Source organism: Labeo rohita, chromosome 11, assembly GCF_022985175.1.
Source record: "Labeo rohita strain BAU-BD-2019 chromosome 11, IGBB_LRoh.1.0, whole genome shotgun sequence".
Classification (NCBI taxonomy): Eukaryota; Metazoa; Chordata; class Actinopteri; order Cypriniformes; family Cyprinidae; genus Labeo; species Labeo rohita.
In genome coordinates this window covers 26,306,430-26,318,640 of record NC_066879.1, presented here as the reverse complement: position 1 = coordinate 26,318,640, position 12,211 = coordinate 26,306,430, and the positions used below count along the sequence as shown (strand labels likewise).

At 36.4% G+C, this 12,211-nt stretch overlaps 2 protein-coding genes across 8 annotated transcripts in view; one reads left to right on the top strand and one right to left on the bottom strand.

The window, feature by feature from the left end:
- The window catches only part of LOC127173071 (acidic mammalian chitinase), a 171,745-nt gene extending 168,853 nt beyond the window's left edge, over positions 1-2,892 (top strand). For 3 of the 7 annotated variants that reach the window (XM_051122705.1, XM_051122704.1, XM_051122703.1), the window contains 9 exons: positions 64-268; positions 391-447; positions 538-703; positions 815-939; positions 1,039-1,162; positions 1,241-1,423; positions 1,503-1,619; positions 1,709-1,841; positions 2,398-2,892. In XM_051122705.1, the coding sequence (XP_050978662.1) occupies positions 64-268; positions 391-447; positions 538-703; positions 815-939; positions 1,039-1,162; positions 1,241-1,423; positions 1,503-1,619; positions 1,709-1,841; positions 2,398-2,657 (1,370 nt within the window). In that variant the 3' untranslated portion in view covers positions 2,658-2,892. The remainder of the gene's footprint in view (positions 1-63; positions 269-390; positions 448-537; positions 704-814; positions 940-1,038; positions 1,163-1,240; positions 1,424-1,502; positions 1,620-1,708; positions 1,842-2,397) is intronic. The other 4 variants (XM_051122702.1, XM_051122706.1, XM_051122707.1 and 1 more) reach the window with 3 other exon arrangements.
- Positions 2,893-5,772: 2,880 nt separating this feature from the next.
- On the bottom strand, positions 5,773-8,231 carry chia.3 (chitinase, acidic.3). Its single transcript, XM_051122709.1, has 11 exons — positions 8,207-8,231; positions 8,089-8,115; positions 7,727-7,931; positions 7,518-7,574; positions 7,260-7,425; positions 7,051-7,175; positions 6,818-6,941; positions 6,546-6,728; positions 6,332-6,448; positions 6,119-6,251; positions 5,773-6,026 (listed from the first exon to the last, which is right to left on the bottom strand). Exons 1-11 carry the CDS (start codon positions 8,229-8,231, stop codon positions 5,773-5,775), a joined length of 1,416 nt encoding a protein of 471 aa, XP_050978666.1.
- Positions 8,232-12,211: the final 3,980 nt, after the last annotated feature.

Below are 12,211 nucleotides of genomic sequence, written 5' to 3'. Positions count from 1 at the left end.
TCAGAAAGATGACTATCAACTCAAAATGTCTTGTCTAAGAGCTTTTTGTGTATCCATATCCAGCCGTCTCCATGGACATGGGCTGCTACTTCACCAACTGGTCTCAGTACAGACCTGGAATTGGAAAGTATACGCCTGCAAATGTCGACCCTTTCCTTTGTACTCACCTTCTCTACGCTTTTGCGATGATCAACTATGCCAACGAGCTGGTCACCTACGAGTGGAACGATGAAGTTCTCTACAAGGCCTTCAATGAACTCAAGAACACGTGTGTATTAGTTACAATATGATGTTTAACACTTCAGATGCTCAGTTGCACCAAAATGCAGTTATACACACTATGGTTATAATATATATTAAAATCCTAAAATATGTCCATTATTCTCACAGAAACCCCCATCTTAAAACTCTCCTGGCTGTTGGTGGATGGAACTTTGGTTCATCACAGTAAGTATTCTGACAAAATTATCAAGGTTAGTTTTATGTTGTCAAATGAAATGCAAAAACATCTAAGATTGTTCATTAAATCTGTCTCAGGTTCTCCATCATGGTGTCCACTGCTGCAAACCGTCAGAAGTTTATTCAGTCTTCCATCAATTTCCTGAGAACTTACGGATTTGATGGTTTGGACTTGGACTGGGAATACCCTGGATCAAGAGGAAGTCCACCTGAAGACAAACAAAGATTCACACTGCTGTGCAAGGTGGGTAATACAGTGTCTTTAGACAGTAGTGTGGTTTTTCAGCTTAAATCAGATCAATGATGATTAATTTCACTTATTTTCATGTATATTTATCTGTGCTTTTCTTTGAAGGAACTTATTGAGGCCTATGAGGCTGAGGGCAAAGCTACTGGCAGACCCAGACTGCTGCTGAGCGCTGCTGTAGCAGCTGGTAAAGGGACAATTGATGGAGGATACGAGATTGCTGAGATTGCCAAGTAAGTGTGACGACACTCAATCATAACAACGTGAACATAAGCAGTGGCATGAAACTGAGGCTTATTACCCTTTTGATTTGTGTAATTATTTTTTTCCAGGTCCTTGGACTTCATCAATGTGATGACTTACGACTTCCATGGAACTTGGGAGAGTTTCACAGGACACAACAGCCCCCTGTACCAAGGCTCAAAGGATGAGGGAGAATTGATCCACTTCAATGTCGTAAGAATTGATTTACTGTAACATTAGATTTTAAAACCTCCCAAATTAATCCATTTTAAAATCACAACTCTCATTCAGGATTCCGCTATGCGCTATTGGAGAGACAACGGTACCCCTCTCGAGAAACTCAGAATGGGTTTTGCCACATACGGTCGCACTTTCCGTCTGTCATCTGCAGAAACTGGCGTTGGAGCCCCAGCTAGTGGACCTGCTGCAGCTGGAACCTACACTCGCGAGGCTGGATTCTGGTCTTACTATGAGGTGGGAGCTTTGGAAAAATCCTTTTGTCCAAAAGTGTCTTTTGAATAGTCTCAGTATCTAATACCCAATATCTCTATAGATCTGTGGATTCCTAGCGGGAACAACCCTCCAGTGGATTGAGGATCAGAAGGTGCCTTATGCCACAAAGAACAACGAGTGGGTTGGATTTGACACCAAGGAGAGCTACGAAACTAAGGTATTTTGAGACTTTACTGTAGTCGAGTTTCATTGTCAACATTTGTCAGAAACTGGCTAAAAAATCATTCCTTTTCTCTCAATTTATAGGTCCGTTATCTGAAAGATCAAAACTTTGGTGGAGCCTTTGTCTGGGCGCTTGATCTGGATGACTTTGCAGGACAGTTCTGTAATCAGGGGAACTATCCTCTCATGGGTCATCTGCGCAATCTTCTGGACATCGGTAAGTCTTTGCTAATCACTAGATGGTGCTGTTCACCTTAAACTGCTTAGGTAGTTTGTGGTAAAATTCAAAATGACAGACAAGTAGTCGTATTTTGGCTGACATTGGTAAAATTGTCACTTTACACTAACTCGGCCCACCAACGTGTTGGGCTAGACAACATTACGAAAGACAGCTCCAGTGGCAACACTTTTTGATTGGCCCAAGTTTGCCTTTTACTGAACTCATCCTTCTCCCTTTTCACATCACATTGGAAAGGCATACAGGAAATAATCAAAAGGTGGAAAATAAAGTGCCTCATCGGTGTTTAACGGGTAGGATTAGGGTTAGGATTGTCCCATTTAATCATTTAAAAACAAATTATGAATTACACTCAATACATTATTATTGCATAATGTTTTAATAATGTACTACAATACTACAATACTGAGGTACAAATATCTGCCACTAAGTAGTATAACTAGCATAAGTACTATGCATTACAAAGCAACTACTGCTATTTTCACTCAGTGTACTAGCTACCTAGCCAATGCTAACATGTCTGTATTTTTTTTAGAATTGCCTCCTCTGCCTCCAACCACCACCCTCAAACCCGGACAAACAACCACAACTACCACAACAACAACCACCACCACCACTCATGCTCCAGGATCAGGATTCTGTAATGGAAAACCCGATGGACTCTATGCTAACCCTGATGACCCCAGCAAATACTACAACTGTGCAGGAGGCAATACTTATGAAAGCAGCTGCGGTGCAGGTACCGTGTTTGATGACAGCTGTAAGTGCTGTAACTGGCCCAAGCGCAGTCACTAATGTGAAAACAGCAGAAGAGGACACTGAAAATTTGTTTAAGAAGAACCTCAGGAAAAACTAAACTTCTGTGACTACAACTATTTAATGTAAAAGAAATTAGTGTGTACTGAACTGAATTACTAAATATGTGCTGTGTTTTTACATAACTCTCCTGTGAATCTAATTATTATATGATTGCTGTTAGCACAACTGCTAAAAAAATGTACACAACTCAAAAGCTCATATTAATAAACAACATGCAACTATCTATATGATTCTGGTTGTATTTTATTACATCATCTTGCATTCAAAACAGAATGAGATCAATGAAAAAACATACAGTTCGATTATGTGATATGCTAGATGTTTTACCATCACTTTCATTATGTAATGGACAAACATAAATGGTTTGTTGCAAAAAATATTCAGTAATTCTAACCGACTGACTGCAGATCTTCATATAAGAGAATTAAAATGACAAATCTTGGTTAATTTATGATTGTTCATATGCTAATTATCTTTCTATTACCTTTCTGCTGAATAGTTGCATTTATAACATGCTGGCAGGTAGTTTTAGTTACAGTCTGGTAATATTAACAGTGCATGTTTAGATTACATAAAGCTACCGCAGAAGTTCAAGTCAAGTTAATCAATTGAAATCACATGAGATATCGCTCATTTATTAATTTAAGTGTGGGAAGTGAACTTCAGTTGTACTGCATAAAAGAGAGTATCTTCTCTCTGGTCCAGTTACACACCACATGTTTCTCTTTTTTTTTTTTACTTGAAATGTTACATTTTAATTTTAAATTAAAGCAATCCTAAACTTAAAGGATTAGTTCACTTCCAGAATAAAACCTTCCAGATAATTTACTCACCCCCGTTTCATCCAAGGTGTTCATGTTTTCCTTTCTTGAAGCTTCATTGAAATTGCAATTTAGACCTTCAACCCATTGATCCCCATTGAAATCCACTATATGGAGAAAAACCCTGGAATGTTTTTCTCAAAAACCTTAATTTCTTTTCAACTAAAGAAAGAAAGACATGAACATCTTGGATGACATGGGGGTGAGTAAATAATCAGGAAAGTTTTATTCAGCAAGTGGACTAATCCTTTAGAAGAAACTAAAATCCTAAAATGGAAAAGAAACTAATATCCAACAACCTCCTAAAACTCCCAACTATACCTGCTATAGACTGCTGATATCTCAATATCATAAAGACTTTAAGTCATAAACCTAGTTTGCTAAACAGCTGAGTGGTATAGCTGACCCTTACAAATTTGAAGTAATAAGCACCTTAGTAAGATGAATTTATTGCCTTTTACATCTCTAGTTTCTGTCTTGTTTGTATAGAAACATGCTATTTATCTGGTATCCAAGACCGTAGATTATATACCTTGATAATGTTACTTTTATTGACCATATACATTTACTATATATTGTACTGCCATCCTTGTATCAGCGAACCTATATAATAACCATTATTCATTTATAGTGAACACGTGTCATCAGTGAGTACGGAAATGAAATCTTCCATCATAAAGTGATGATTAAATCAGGTTTAATCTAAAGCAGAAAACTGATGTTATGAATTAAGGTTTCTAACTATAATTAATTAGACATTTTAGCGTGGTCTAAAATATATGCAAGAATTGACTTGCGCTCCTCACCCATATCAAAGCATTGAATTACAATAAATGAATCTTCAAAAGTATTGTTAAATGACTCTTTTACTTTTTTAACAACTGTTCAATTTGATTTGAATTTTAGAAAGCACATCATTTCAAAGCAGCTTTATGGTGAAAGCATGTTTTAGTGTTACAGTAAGGAAGTCTGTTATCAGTCAGAGATAGGTTACTAGTGTCAAAGCAATGCCCATAATATGATATGTTATAAACGGTTATGAGATAATGCAAATTATATGGTTACCAACATCATGTAGCATGTACATGTACATAGAAACAGGAAAACAATGAAAATTAATTACATGCGCAAATGTAACCAGATATGAATGGATATGGATATGGATGTGTTACGTTAATTCTTGACTAAAAGATGTGTCTTTAATCTATTTATTAAGTTTTGTGACCTTGAAGAGCATTATAGACTGTAGCATGGTAGAAGACTGGTTGACTGCAAAGCCAAAAGATTTAGAAGATTTAGGGCCTTATATATAAAAATAGCAATATTTTTTAATCAATACAGAACTGGTAGCCAGTGTAATGTCTTTAGTGTGCAATTATTTTCAGGCAAAAGTAGTTTCAGGCTGGTCTTAACCCCATTACATGTCCATATCATTTCACCGAATGACAATCACGTCGTGTCAAGTTTTGAGATTAGCAACGGAGGTGCTGGGTGAGATGTGTAAGAAATAAAACCTACTCACAAGAATATTTTAAGGACAAACACCTGATGAATCTCTTTAAATACAACATCTGAACAATATTTGAGGTGTGGCAGCCATAGTATAGGTAGAATAATTGACTCTGGTCCATCGTATTATTAGAAAATAATGCACCCCTGAGGTGGTGATGCAGGTGTGCATTATGTTCTACTAATTAAATGGCTGTCTCAGTTTATAGTTTGGAAAATGGATGGATAGATAATATAATACTATATAATAATCTCTTTGGACTATGATAGGCAGACCATAAAAATTTATGGTAGATTATGTTTGGTGCAAATAAAACATTCAGAATATCACTGTACAGTCAGTAAAATTTATGTTTTTTTGATCCATCATGCATCCAGTGGTGGAACGTTTTTAATGTGATTTCATCTTTTTCACATCAGTGGATGTACTATTCTTTCTAGATCTTGAATGAGTCTTTTAATGGTAATTTGTTTTTGAGTGTTGTTCTTTTATTTGAGATTTTGAGTTATGATTGTGGAGCAGTGTACTTGCATCAGTCACAAGAAGGAAAAAAAAATACAATTTCCACAGAAGTCTCACCAGATGTCAGTTTATTAATTTCTTCAAAGCAAGGAGAAAATGACCAAGAAACAAAGAGTCATTTAAAAAGGTACTTATAGTATTTTTACATTAATGTTACTTTACATAAAACAATTGATGTTGATGTCATTTGTGCGCTGTTTCACTATTTGCAGATTTTTTTTTTTCAGACAGTGATCCCTTAGGGCTTGGGCCAAACACAACACTTACAGCTGTCATCAAACACGGTGCCTGTGGCACAGTGCCCCAAAAAGGTATTGCCTCCTGCACAGTTATAATATTTGTTGGGGTCTTCAGGATGAGAATAGAGTCCATCTGGCTTTCCATTACAGAATCCTGGTCCTGGAGCATGAGTGGTGGTCGTGGTGGTGGTTGTAGTGGGTGTTGTGGTTTGGCCAGGTTTGGGGGTGGTGGTTGAAGGCCTTGGAGGCATTTCTGGAAAAAGCAAATCCAATACAACAAAAATACATCAAATACATTCTTCAAATACAACCAGTGTTGCAAAGACAACTTGTGAAAATTCCTACCGATATCCAGAAGATTGCGCAGATGGCCCATGAGAGGATAGTTCCCCTCATTACAGAACTGTCCGGCAAAGTCATCCAGATCAAGCGCCCAGACGAAGGCTCCACCAAAGTTCTGATCTTTCAGATAACGGACCTATAAATTAAAAGAAAAAGAGTTGTTAGTCAGTTGTTAATGACAGTGAACTAGAGTAAAGTCTCAAATCTCAAAAGTACCTTAGTTTCGTAGCTCTCCTTGTTGTCAAATCCAACCCACTCATTGTTCTTTGTGGCATAAGGCACCTTCTGATCCTCAATCCACTGGAGGGTTGTTCCCTCTAGGAATCCACAAATCTATACAGATATTGGGTATAAGATATTGGGAATATTCAAAAATTCTCACTTTAGGTCACCATCATTTTGCACAGAATTACTTTTTCAAAGCTCCCACCTCATAGTAAGACCAGAATCCAGCCTCGCGAGTGTAGGTTCCAGCTGAAGCAGGTCCACTAGCTGGGGCTCCAATACCATTTTCTGCAGATGTCAGACGGAAAGTGCGACCATATGTGGCAAAACCCATTCTGAGTTTCTCCACAGGGGTACCGTTGTCCCTCCAATAGCGCATAGCGGAATCCTGAATGAGAGTGTGTGGTTTTAAAATGGATTGATTTGGGAGGTTTTAAAATCTCATGGTGAATTATGTTACAGTATATCAGTTCTTACAGTATTGAAGTAGATCAGGTCTCCCTCATCCTTTGAGCCTTGGTACAAGGGGCTGTTGTGTCCAGTGAATCTTTCCCAAGTTCCATGGAAGTCATAAGTCATCACATTGATGAAGTCCAAGTACCTAAGACAAAGAAGTATTAGTTGCACAAATGAAGAGAGGTGTAAAACATCTCAAGCTATGCTGATTCAAGAGGTTTCCAAGAAGTTTGGAAAATTCATAGATGGATTACTTGGCAATCTCAGCAATCTCATATCCATCATCAATTGTCCCTTTGCCACCTGCTACAGCAGCAGTCAGCAGCAGTTGAGGTCTGCCAGTAGCTTTGGCCTCAGCTGCATAGGCCTCAACAAGTTCCTGCAAAGAAAAACACAGACAAATAAAAATGAGCATAAGTTCTCCACAATATCTCCCTAAAAGACACTGTACAGTTAGACGCACCTTCAACAGCAGTGTGAATCTTTGTTTGTCTTCAGGTGGACTTCCTCTTGATCCAGGGTATTCCCAGTCTAAGTCCAAACCATCAAATCCGTAAGTTCTCAGGAAACTGATGGAAGACTGAATAAACTTCTGACGGTTTTCAGCAGTGGACACCATGATAGAGAACCTGAGATGGATTTTGAGAAGAATCTTAGATGTTGCTGAATTTCAACTGACCATAAAGCTAATGTGATAATGGAAAAAAAGAAGAATACTTACTGTGTTGAACCAAAGTTCCATCCACCAACAGCCAAGAGAGTCTTAAGAGTGGGATTTCTGTGAGGTTAATGGATTTTTATTTTAGGATATTTTCGTCGTACATAGCAATATATATTGATTTCGTGTTAACATGTCTAACTGTAGTGTTACTCTCTTACTTTTTTTGGTATTTTAACATTTTTTTATGTAAAGTTTTAACTAATACATACATGTTCTTGAGGTCATTGAAGGCCTTGTACAGAGTCTCATCGTTCCACTCGTAGGTGACCAGCTCATTCGCATAGTTGACTATTGCAAAAGCATAGAAAAGGTGTGTACAAAGGAAAGGGTCGACATGTGCAGGCGTATACTTTCCAATTCCAGGTCTGTACTGAGACCAGTTGGTGAAGTAGCAGCCCATTTCCATGGAGAAAGCTGGATATGGATACAAAAAGATGTTCTTAGACATTTAGAAACTAAAATGTTTTAAACTTCTTAAACTCATCTCTCTCATCTCAACATTGCATTCATATATAGATATTTCATTAAGAAGAGAGGTTTGATATGATAATGTGATCTGATAAATACTTACCAAAATGGCAGAACACCAACCCAAATCCTAGAATATTCAATGATATCATGTAAATCACAAATATAAAAGAATAATACACACTAGTGTATTTCAGATTGCACTTTGTAGTGTGTATTACCTGCTATAAGTGTAAGTCTCCCCATTTTTGGCCAATTTTCTGCAAGAAATAAAAAATAGTTTCCTTAATACAATAAACTAAAAGTGTAAAAACAAATATTTTAAGCTGAATTCTCAATATAGAAATTCCTTGATGATGATTTCCCTGGGGTACCTCAAGAAAAATGAAAGACGACGAACATGAAAACCCCTGGGTATTTATAGGAGTTGGGTGTTATCTACAGCATGCTGTCCTAATATGGTAGGATTTATTAGGATGGTCTAAGATATGGTATCTCCAGTAAACTATGGACTGAAATGGCAAAAACATGTGGAAATACAATACCTTTGCACAGTTCAGTACAATTTGTGTAAAGATTATGTCAGAGATAAGATGAAAAATTGGGCCTGCTGTAGTAAAATGTGCATTAATGGGAACCACAAGACCTTCTCGCTATGCAGCAATATTGCTGCCCACTGAGCCAACCTCAAGATCATTTATATAATTATAAAGACCAGTTGCAAATAAATTTAAGAATAATATTTATCTGTGCCAAGATATTCCCCTCATCGAGCCCTTAGAATCCTCCTAACCCTCCACCCTGTTATGGCGCTCCTGGTCTTTGCAAAGATAATTTAAAAATATATTATTTGATCAGTGAATTCAATTGTCTGATGAGGCCTGTATTTAAAATATTACACGTTAATAGCCTATATGGTCATCATCCAAATAATATACATGACATATAAGTTCTATATCCTTGGAATTTCACTTTCAAAGCCACACAAACAACAAATGACAAAATGTTATCATTAAAAAATAAATTTTATAAAACATGTATTTACCCAAATACACTTTGATAAACCTATAGGATAATAATCCACTGGATTACAGGCTAACATTTTTTGTGTTCATTAATGCCAAATAACATGAACAAGTATAGAACAACTACAAATATATAAAATAAAACAAGACATATGTAATAAAAAATAGCAGTAATAGCATAAAAATAAAAACCAAAAGTCAGATAAAAGAAACATGAATAATTTTTACAAAGCATATGAATTGGTATAGTCTACAAAACTGACAGTAAAGGATTCTAACCCAAAGGCAAAGGGAAAATACTTGCATCATTCGCCCTTACATATTGCATCATATCCAAATGAAGAAATAGCTACGGCTCTCAGTAGCTTTAAAGTTTATTGTCACACTAAAAAAAAAAAAATGACCATAATTCATTCTCAGAAGTAGAGCCGAACTTGAGATTTGTTGAGAATTGTTTTTGCCAATTATTTTCAATGAACAGAATTGATCAGGATCAGGTTTACTTGTCCTCACAAACATATTTTGTGATTCTTCAGAATATATAGGGTGAGTAAATAATAATAGAAATGTTAATTTCTGGCTGAATTATTGCTTTAAAATCATGAAAAAACATGATTTTCTGGTGCTTTAACTGAAAGAGCAGTTTGAAGCCAAAAATCACAACTGACCACTAGCAATAAAAACACATTATTACCAAATCAATTTGTTATATACAGCTTTGGCTTTAACTGGGAATTTAAATAGAGTATCTACAGTAAATAGTAAAACTGTTTGCACTGCAAACCAGTGTGCTCATAATTAAGATAATACATTAAAATAATGTGGTAAGACACATTACAATATCAAGCAGCAGAATGAGCTGTTTTGTACAGCTAAAAATAGCTGGATGTGGATAAGACCGGAGGCCGACCCAAAAAATGTACAAATGACCGCATCCAATCTTACGGGAAAAAAAGGTGAATAAAGAATACAGGTTTAAAAGGCATTCCAACTGCATCAGCATAATGCTTTCTTTGCAATATCAAAACACATTAAGTGTCTCCAGGCAATTATCAATTAGACTTTATCAGTGTGATGACAAGTAACTTTTTGAACTTAGGAAAGGTTTAATGAGCCTAAGTTGCGAAGGATGGCTAATAAAATGTTGGTGGCACACATGATGTGGATGATCTTGGATGGATGAAAAGATCCTTGGATGATTTAAAAAATGCTTATCCTCCTCCCACAACTGCTTTCAGCATCACTCCCAACTGAAACTGCTAATTTTGGAAAAAGATTCATTTTTTATTTTTTATTTTTTAAAGTGTCACTCCTAGTCCTCCAAATAATTATGTTATTTAACAAAATCCACATCATTTTAGACATATTTTATTTTGGACTATTATTCTGATGACGTGAAATGATTGCACTTGGTGAGATACTGGCGCTACCTGTCGCTATTTTTACTGCAACACTTGAAATACGCAACTCTTAATCTTTATAATGCCCCACTAACATTGTCAGACGTGTCTGGACAGGTCAAAGATGGAGTGCAAGCTCAGGTGATTTTGTTATTAAAGGAGAAGTCCACTTCCAGAACAACAATTTACAGATAATGTACTCACCCCCTTGTCATCCAAGATGTTCATGTCTTTCTTTCTTCAGTTGTAAAGAAATTATTTTTTTGAGGAAAACATTTCAGGATATTTATCCATATATTGGACTGATATGGTGCCCCGAGTTTGAACTTCCAAAATGTAGTTTAAATGCGGCTTCAAGCGATCCCATATGCGGTTGTAAATGATCCCGGTCTTCCCGACCTCTGTTTTTTTCTGGTTCATGACAGTTAGGGTATATCAAAAAACTCCCATCTCATGTTCTCCCTCAACTTCAAATAACCGATTGTTTCGCTAGATAAGACCCTTCGTCCTCGGCTGCGATCATTTACAACCGCATTTGGGTTCGTTTGAAGCCGCATTTAAACTGCATTTTGGAAGTTCAAACTCGGGGCACCATAGCAGCCCATTATATGGAGGAAAATCCTGAAATGTTTTCCTTAAAAAAACTATTTCTTACGACTGAAGAAAGAAAGACATGAACATCTTGGATGTCAAGGGGGTGAGTGCATTATCTGTAAATTGTTGTCCTGGAAGTGGACTTCTCCTTTAATTGCTGTGTCTTTTATTACACGAATGACACCTGCATGACCTTTGTTCTTGTCTTAACCCTTAGCTCTGGACTGAACACATCTACTACTAATAATCAGGTACACTACAAAGAGTAAATGTACCCCTATCTGATTGAACAATGACCTAATGAAACGTTCTTGTGTAACACTAGGTACAAACTGTCGTAAATAATAGCTTGAAGTTACTTATAGATATCCATAGTGTCCCTGTATGATCTTCCAGAAACAGTCTGTCATATTAGAATTCATCCTAAGGCTTTTGAAGATAACGTGATGAAACTTTGTCTGTCCACATGCCAAATTTCCAAAGGCCTGAAACATATCATGTTTGTGATGACAAACTTTGTGACTTCAGCAACGATACTGCAGTTTAGTTACATTACTAGAGTTTCTAGTTTCTGTTAAAATAATAATGGTACAGAGCTTGAGGTGAAACTGCAAATAGGTCACGTCGGATCTGTTTTTTCCTTCTTTTCTTTTTGAAAGATAAGACAACAAGACTTTCTTCTGAAAGTGTAGATATTATTTATGATGTTTGTGTTTAAATATAAAGAGTTTTTGTTTGTTTGTTTTTGTTGTTGTTGTTGTTGTTGTTGTTTTTTTTGTTTTTTGTTTTTTCAAATTTTAAGCACAATTTTATATACCAAAAAGTAAGATGTAAATGCATGAGTATTTTTTCTTCACAGTCTCAAAATAAAGTACCTTGGAGTTGTCATTGTATTCTCAAGTGTTTTGAATAGCATTTCATTTCATTCTGTTGGGAACAGCCTCAAGGGAATGGACACCATTCATTCAACCAAGAGAGATGTACTAAATCTTCATTGTGTCTGTCAAAGAAAACAATCTTAATTCAAAACAATAAATTGTGAAACAAATAAATCTTGATTGGTCTGTTAGTACAGTCAAGTAAATCTTGATTTGCCAAATCCGACTGAAATTCAGATTTTTCTATAGGCTAAAAATCATGTCATGTTATACATGTGTAGCCCTCCCTACCTCTCTCCCCACCTCTCATTTTACTTTATGTGGAGTTC

Excerpts from the sequence above, each read along its gene's own strand:
- chia.3 (XM_051122709.1), bottom strand. The coding sequence starts at position 8,231 with ATGGGGAGACTTACACTTATAGCAG. Across the intron at positions 8,116-8,206 it reads GAGACTTACACTTATAGCAG|GATTTGGGTTGGTGTTCTGC; the intron begins GTAATACACACT and ends TGAATATTCTAG. Across the intron at positions 6,449-6,545 it reads GATTCTGGTCTTACTATGAG|ATTTGTGGATTCCTAGAGGG; the intron begins GTGGGAGCTTTG and ends ATATCTGTATAG.